The 8,202-nt window shown below is 30.0% G+C and overlaps 3 protein-coding genes across 6 annotated transcripts; 2 read left to right on the plus strand and 1 right to left on the minus strand.

Moving 5' to 3' along the window:
• Positions 1 to 328: 328 nt before the first annotated feature.
• LOC126878198 (citrate synthase, mitochondrial-like) lies at positions 329 to 3,977 on the plus strand. Its single transcript, XM_050640757.1, has 8 exons — positions 329 to 406; positions 645 to 953; positions 1,045 to 1,383; positions 1,697 to 1,902; positions 2,209 to 2,341; positions 2,455 to 2,649; positions 2,825 to 2,926; positions 3,002 to 3,977. Exons 1-8 carry the CDS (start codon positions 329 to 331, stop codon positions 3,209 to 3,211), a joined length of 1,572 nt encoding a protein of 523 aa, XP_050496714.1. The 3' UTR covers positions 3,212 to 3,977.
• LOC126877974 (RING finger and transmembrane domain-containing protein 2) lies at positions 3,607 to 5,635 on the plus strand. Of its 3 annotated transcripts, XM_050640361.1 has the most exons (5): positions 3,608 to 3,977; positions 4,073 to 4,154; positions 4,235 to 4,948; positions 5,016 to 5,231; positions 5,306 to 5,635. In XM_050640361.1, exons 2-5 carry the CDS (start codon positions 4,083 to 4,085, stop codon positions 5,537 to 5,539), a joined length of 1,236 nt encoding a protein of 411 aa, XP_050496318.1. In that variant the 5' UTR covers positions 3,608 to 3,977; positions 4,073 to 4,082; the 3' UTR covers positions 5,540 to 5,635. The 3 variants fall into 3 exon arrangements, with proteins under 3 accessions (XP_050496329.1, XP_050496318.1, XP_050496320.1); XM_050640372.1 differs by lacking the exon at positions 4,073 to 4,154 and having other exon boundaries at positions 3,607 to 3,977; XM_050640363.1 differs by lacking the exon at positions 3,608 to 3,977 and having other exon boundaries at positions 3,984 to 4,154.
• A 207-nt stretch (positions 5,636 to 5,842) lies between these two features.
• LOC126877948 (ADP-ribosylation factor-like protein 6-interacting protein 4) lies at positions 5,843 to 8,032 on the minus strand. 2 transcript variants are annotated; one of them, XM_050640360.1, is made up of 3 exons: positions 7,903 to 8,032; positions 6,506 to 7,655; positions 5,843 to 6,423 (listed from the first exon to the last, which is right to left on the minus strand). In XM_050640360.1, exons 2-3 carry the CDS (start codon positions 7,633 to 7,635, stop codon positions 6,294 to 6,296), a joined length of 1,260 nt encoding a protein of 419 aa, XP_050496317.1. In that variant the 5' UTR covers positions 7,636 to 7,655; positions 7,903 to 8,032; the 3' UTR covers positions 5,843 to 6,293. The 2 variants fall into 2 exon arrangements, with proteins under 2 accessions (XP_050496317.1, XP_050496316.1); XM_050640359.1 differs by having other exon boundaries at positions 7,713 to 7,933.
• Positions 8,033 to 8,202: the final 170 nt, after the last annotated feature.

The raw sequence follows: 8,202 nt of genomic DNA on the forward strand, positions 1-8,202 counted from the left end.
GGAAACAAGAAGTAAACAAAAGAGCATCACCGCCTAAATATTGCAACAAAAAATACCATTGTAGTTCGACCTCTGTTTTTTTAATTTGGAACGAAGCAATGACTAAATTTCACACTATATTTTGCAGAAATAAATTTACGTAAGGCTAAGACCAAAAAACAGTAAACATATAATGTGGTTGATCAGTCTCCTCTTAACGTTCTAATAATCTTTCATTATAAAAATGATGAGAATTTACGTTTGAGAATCTTAGAAGACAAATTTGGGAAAGATGCTTCAGCCTTGGAGAGGACTCCGATTCCTCATGCGAACGGTGATTCTAAAAAATATGAAGAATTACAGCGACATTAATTTCCACGGACAACGACACGTATTGACGGTTGGAATTGATTTACCGATGTACGAGGTTACTCGCAGCCAATTTGCTTTTCAAAATTTTTATCGCTATCCGCAATATTGATAACTTGAAGATCTATAAATAGAAAGCAAATATGATATCATTTATGCTTTCGATTATATAAAAATATCTCTTTACTGGTAATAAATTATCTTAAAGTTCCTTCTCCGCATAGAGAAAGATTTGTCTTTGTTTGATTTGTTTTATGCCACTTGACAAATAAATTTGTTAACCGTTATTCTAAAAGAACAGAAAGGAAAAAACAATTATATATTTTTTACCATTATTACAAGAACATATTATACTTTTGCAAGGATATGAAAAAAATGAATTAAATGTTAAGGTGAGTACAACGAGAGGTGTTCCTAGCACAAGCGTAAACTTGAAGGAGGCTTTGTGCGAAAAGATTCCCATACACTATGATATATTGAGAAATATCCGACAAGAACATGGATCGTCGGTGATCAGTCAGATTACCGTGGAAAATATTTATCAAGGATTAAACGGAGTGAACACTATGGTTAGAGAAACTTCTGAGATTGATCCAAAATATGGGGTGACGTTTTTATACTATAACATATTTCTTTCTAAACGAAATTAATAACTTTTAATACAGAATTAAAAGTGAAAAATTTCATTTCGTGCAGATTAAATATAGGGGACTAACGATACCGGAAGTTGTTACACTGCTACCTCGAGAAGGAAAGTCACCAAGTGCGGAATCTGTATTTTGGTTGCTTTTAACCGGGGATGTTCCAACGCAAGAACAAACAGCATCGCTAATCGCTGATTGGTCTGCACGACGTCAAAAGAAGAAAGATTGGTGGTCAGGACCAGGTGGTGGAATCGTTGGTTCCGTTCTTCAAACGTTACCAAAAACAACGTCTCCTCTTGGAAAGCTGTCAGTGGCTCTTACCGTTTTTGATTCTCGCAATCACATGAATGAAGCTTTAAAAAATGGCGCCTTGAGTTATACTCATTGGGAAGTGAGTTTTAATATCTAACTGATAATGTTTTTATAGCAGACTTAAATTTAAAGACGGGCCCTTTAGTGTACACCAGATACTATGAATATTATATAATTACGCTTTTGTAATTAGAATTAACAACTAATTGTCCTTGCATTACCTTCCTTCCTATGTAACGAGTTAAGACAAGAATTAAATGGGATATGCTTTAAAGCTAGGAAACGACAAAGTATAAAAGTATAATTTGAATAACGAAGTCGGATTAAAATATTTGATTGAATTTGTTGAAAGTTGAAATTTCCACTATGAGGTTTATTATTTATGCTTCAAGTACATGTATGAAGATAGTATGGAGTTACTAGCAACGCTACCGGCAATAGTCGGTCTAATCGCTAAAGGCGAATTGAAGAACTTGGAAGAAGAGAACGGCGATTGGATACAATTTTTATCAGAATGTTTATGTAACGCATTTGACATTTCGAAAAACCATAAGAAATCGTTGATGGACTTCCTTCGATTATACATTGTTCTGAACGCGTAAGTAAATTACATATCCTTATATAAAAGAAATAATTTTAAAAAATGTTACAAATCAAGATTTTAAAAGCTTCTTTCCTCGCGATTCTCTAGAAGTACGATTGCGCGCATTTTTAAAAAATGCGATTGTTGATTTATAAAATCTATATTACAAGGTACTTTTATAGAATGAAAATGACAGAAATGTTGGCGTTCGTATTACAGAAATGTTTCATAAACTACTTAAACTAGAATTTAAAAAATTTCTTTTTATCGCTATATACACCCTTTCATTTATAGAATTTATATCACAAAATACTTTTATAGAGATGAAAATGGCGGAATACCTGGCGTTCATGTTACAGAAATACTCGGTGCTTCTCAATCATACGTCAACCAGGCTCTTGCAGCAGGAGCCTTAGCATATACCGAGGAACCTAAAAGCGGCACAATTTCAGAAGTAATGACGTTTTCGATTTCGATTAATTGAATAATTTCTACAATAATTATAAGAATTATTATCGATATAAAACATATAACTACTCGTGAATAATTATTACCTTAATGAACTAGTATATGGAATTCCAAACAAAAATACAGCGCCTTCTTGGCCAAGAATCGAAGGAAGAAAAGTTAAGGAACTATATAACCAGTATAATTCAAAGGGATAAATTAACTGGTTACAAAGAAGCAGAGATTTGCGATCCGAAATACACCGTATTGGAAAATTATGCAAGAGAACATTTACCAAATGATTCTGGTATAAAGGTATACATGTGTAATGTATACGTATTGAGTATCTTTAGTTTTATTCATAGTTCTTCTCGAATATGTAGGATTTAAGTCTATGAACTCCTTACTCAAACTTGTATTTTTTAATTTAACTTCTTTTACCTCTCCGAGTTATTAAGCAAAAATTTGATAGTTGTATTCTTATCTCCAGTTGTCACAAACCATCACTAAAATTCTTTCTACAATGATGAAATCTGCAAAAGGAAAAAATATTTATCCCGAACAAAATGCAATTGCTGCACCTATTTTTCAAGTATAATAACAATTTTATTTTAATTTTCACCTATTTATACTATAATTGTAATTTATTCTACATTTATTGTGTAAGTTCTATGGGCTGAAAGACATGGAATTCAATCAAATATTACTGTGCATGTCGCGAGCTTTGGGTGCAGTTGCATCGATCATTTGGACAAGAGCTGTTAATGCTTCGGTTGAACAACCAACATCCAAATGCACTTATTCTTATTTAAATTCTATCCAAGGGGCAAGAGGAAAACGTAAACGAGGGAAGCATACAAAAAATATTCGAAAATAAAGTTTCTTAAATTTTTGCCAACAATATTAAACCAACAATATTTCTCATATACAGTATTAAACATAATGTATGTGTCTGTAAATTATTATATTATACATAAATTATGTGAATTTTTATCAAACTTTAATATAGTATATCCTATTATTAATTATTTAAAATATTTCAAATCTACAGAAATTTTTGTTTAATCATTGAACCACCACAAACCTGAAATTTACTTTAATTTATAGTAAATGATGGAAAGCAGATAATATGAAACTTAACAAAGTTACCCACATATATTTTATACTTATGCATGAAGTACTTATTGAACGAATTAATTAACAAGTTATAATTTTAAACTTAGCGCTTATACGTGTGTATATTCGTAGCTCTGATGGTACATACGTATCGGTTAAGAATAATCTTAAAGAAAATGGCGCAATTCGATATCTTTCTACGTCAAAAATTATGAATCAAACTTTTAAAATTATCTATGAAAGTACAGTAATAAAAAGTATAAAAGTTAATGTTTTGTAATGAGTTTCAAATTAAATATTCAATTATGAAATGAATTTGATACAAATTTCTAGTATGTCGGTTCCTTTTTGTGGTTATACGTCCTAATATTAGATTTTTAGTATACAAAAATGCCTTTTCTTCTACTCTGCAGTTTATCAAATGTGTTAATACTAATCATATAATTATATTTCTAAGGACTTAAGATAATTTATTTTGACGTTAATCGATGCTTCCTAAAGAAAGCGTAATGAAAAGGTTCTATACTGTATGTATATATTTTTCGTGCTGTACATGTTGATAATAATTTTTGTATTTACGTCAATCTATACCATCTATTTGCATAAAAGATTTAAATTTCAGAAACACAACAATGGAACATTCTAGAATATTTTCAAATAATATATCTTCTACTATAGATGAAATTAGGCCCCTTATAGAAAATGTATTACAAATATATTTTTAATATGTATCTTACAAATTTTTATACAAACATAATATTAATTTAATTATTTATACTTGCAGCAACCAGGCATTTCATTAAGCACATTATTGAACATTCAAAGAGTTCAAACTCCTACAGAGCCTGTACCTCTTTCATCTGATAATTATATCATTGATGTTGAAGATCAATCAATGAATGATGTTTCAGTTCATGATAATCATCATCATCATCAAACAACTGCAACAGACAATTTTTTAAATAATATCCGTGAGGCTGCTAATGAAGTTGTGGGTGAAAGCCAAAATAATAATAGTAATAATGTTATTAATCATAATAACAATAATAATAACAATGATATAGAAGACGCTACAGCAGAGGCAGTACGAATTAGTCCACGAACACGTGCATTCTTTAAAGGACTTAAAAGATATATTCCTTTTGTTCTTATTCTTTTTGCCAAAGGCCTGTATGATCACAGAGCCAATATATTAAACTTTATAGTATTAGTTGTTGTATTTAATTATACTAATAACGTTGTAAAACGTGAAATTGCAAAACAAAACAATAAAAGTTGGCTATCACTCTTAGTTATTACGTGTTATATTATTGGATGTATAGTTTTTATTCATTTTGAATATGATACATATCTATTTTCTTCATATACACAATCTCTTAGCATTTGGGAATTACTGTGGTCAGTTTTAATAAAAGATCTTGTTTTGAAATTGATTACTATTATTTTTAAAGTTTTTTTAACATGTTTGCCTTCAAAACTTTTGGCTCTTCGAAAAAGGGTAAGTTCTACTATGGTTATTAAATATTATTAGTTAATTAGGAAATCAAATGACAATGTTATTTTAGGGAAAATATTTTGTTATGGTGGAGGCATCATCTCAACTTTCCCGATGTGTTGCACCTATTCAACCATGGTTATATTATTTTTTTGAAAGTTATCAAGGTTCAGAAAAGATCTTTGGAGTATTACTTTCTTTATTGTATATAGTAAGCAAAGGAACTGATTTATTTTCGTGTATAAAATTATTTCAAACTGCTATTTGGAAGCTATTTCAAAATGTGGTATGTTTTATACTTTCTAGTAAATAAAAGAATATAAATTTATGAAACAAAATTAATAATTAACTGAATTACAGAATTTAGGAGTATCGCCATCGAAAGAGCAATTAATAGCATCCGGTGGAATTTGTGCAATTTGTCACGATCAATATTCAATGCCCGTGAGATTGCAATGTAAGCATATTTTTTGTGAAACATGTGTTTTAACTTGGTTGAATCAAGAATATTCGTGCCCATTATGTCGAGCAATAATCGCAGATGATCTTTTGTATCGAGATGGTCATACAAGCCTTCTTGTTCAGCTGTATTGACTTTCATATATAGTATATGAAATTGTATTTTTTCACTACTAATTGTACTCAATAAGAATTTGTATTAAGCATTTAATATATATAAAACGAAACTTTTTTAAATGCTTTATAATAATGTTATCTTTACGTTAATCACTTATCAGTTATCCTGATATCCATAGAAAAAAAGTAATCTTTATATTTCGATAATTAAAAAAAATTATCGGAAGGTTATATAAATTTAACAGCTGTGTAATATAACTTGTATATACGAAACAAGAAAATTATTCATATAAGAAAATAAAATTTATATCTTGAAAGTGATTTACCAATTATTAATTAATTATTTATTTATGAAAATAATGTAAGTGGTTCATCGAAATAATGAATAATTACAAATTTTCTTCATACATATTATTACATTATGTTTGGTGTCTTTATAACGTATTCAAAGGTGTGATTTTTTTTATTTCATACATGATAATGAACACAAATTGTCATAGTGTGAAAAAAATATAACTATATAAAACTGGCTTAGAATCTAAATTATATTCGTTGCTGATTATATTTTAGCATTTGGTCGTTAACGTTCTAGATAAAACGTTGTGTGCATGTAATATAATTAAAATCACACTCGAAACAGGTTTCATTGATGTACAACGTATAAGTATTTTCTCTGAGACATTACAAAACATATTGTCATATAGGACTTTAACACTGACAATAAAGTAATTATTATATAAGGGTATTTTTTTAGCATACATAGAAAAATAGTTCATAAAACACTGGCTTTCAAGCGTGCTTGGAAGTACTCTCCATCGCCTTTAGTTGCTTGCTTGTTTATCTCTTTATGACGCTCCCTACTTACTAGTTCTTCTAAGACTTCTCCATCACCTTTAATTAACCTGTGAAAGCATTAACTTACATATAAATATATATTTTTTATTTACACACTGTTAATATATTTGCATTTTTTATTAAGAATACCTGTATCTTCCAGTTTCTTCATCATAAACTCTACGTATTACACTCTGCTTTTTTTCCCATTCCTCTTTTGTCATTGGTGCCATTGCTTTTGACTTTTCAGATACTTCTTGTGAATTATCTTTAGAAACACTTTCTTTGGGTTTGTCAGTATTTCGTGTTTTTTTCTTAGATCTTTTCAATTTCTTCTTCAATTTTTTCTTCATCCTTTTCTTCTTCCTACGCTTTTTCATAGCCTTCTTTAGTTTTTTAGCTTTTCTTCTTGCTTTTTTGCGTTTTTTCTCATCCTCAGAAGTATCTGTACTGCTACTACTACAACTACTGCTGCTACTGTTACTACTAGAACTGCTGCTAGTACTGTCAGTGCTACTGCTAATGCTCGAGGAACTTGAGGATGACAAAGATCTTTTCCTCTTTGATTTCTTGCGAATATGGTCAGCTTTATCTTGTATGTCTTCATCTCTTTTCTTTTCTTTTCCCTTTATATGAGTCTCATCTGTATCTTTCCTTTTTGACTCTACTTTTTCAGCACTAGTTTGTTTTACATATCTTTCCTTCGATTCACTCTCCCTAGATTGTTCACTAGACTCCTTTATGTTTCTTTGATGATCATGATCCATAGTGCTTCTACTTCTAGACCTATCATAAGGTGGTCTTCGACTGTTATGATTTAAAAATCTATTACCTCTCCTTTCATTATTATACCTATTATATTGCAAATTATTGTGTCTATTTCTATCATAAAATCCAGAATGTTTATAAGGTCGATATCCAAAAGTACGTTTACGATTATCCAAATATCCACTCCGCCCTTTATAATATCCTCTGCCTTCCCTTGGATTCTGTCGATATGGTCTAACACCATTTTCATATCTTTTATCCCACTTGTCGCTTCTCTTTTCCCTATCATTTTGGTGCTTAACCTCGTGACTGGAAACACTAGATGAACTGGAGCTGCTAGAACTACTCCTATGCTTTGACTTTTTCCTTTTGTCCTTACTGCACGTGTTACGTCTTTTTTTCTTAGAATCAGAATCATCACTCTGAGAAGACATTGATTGTTTCCTCTCTCTTTCGTCTTTCGATTTTATACATTGTTCTGGTCGTAAATCACCTTTTTCTCTATTACTCATCGTAACGTATTATTTATTCTCTAAATCAATTAAATTCGTATTAAACTTAGATATTATGTCTTTTAACATTTATTTACCGTTTAATTCCATCTACAATTAACCTCCTACATTATAATCGAAGGTTTTTTACTACGAAGTGTTTTCATACGAAATAATATATAAGAACCACATATAAGGGGATACGTTAACAACAAAATACCATAAAATAGTTTTTAAATGCATATGCACTATCAATATTCTAGTACATCCCGCTAGAACGTAACTAACCTCGATCTAACAAATTACAAAAGTCTCCTTCATCGATTTCCATTTCAAAAATTTGTCAAAACTTAAGGCAATTTTTCATGATATAGTGACGTAAGATATTTAGGGTTTTTTGTTACTACATTTCCATCCATTGGCAATGGTTCATTAATTCCTATAATTAGGCGCTTGGTTTACAAACATCACGTAAATGAAATATTTTAGTCTTTAATTTAACAATTGACAGTAACTTTTTTCTTACTAAAATTTATTTCTTAAACATATTTACTGCTTTCCATGACTAAATATTACTGTAACTCTTTA

Source organism: Bombus huntii, chromosome 2 (genome assembly GCF_024542735.1).
Source record: "Bombus huntii isolate Logan2020A chromosome 2, iyBomHunt1.1, whole genome shotgun sequence".
Taxonomy (NCBI): Eukaryota; Metazoa; Arthropoda; class Insecta; order Hymenoptera; family Apidae; genus Bombus; species Bombus huntii.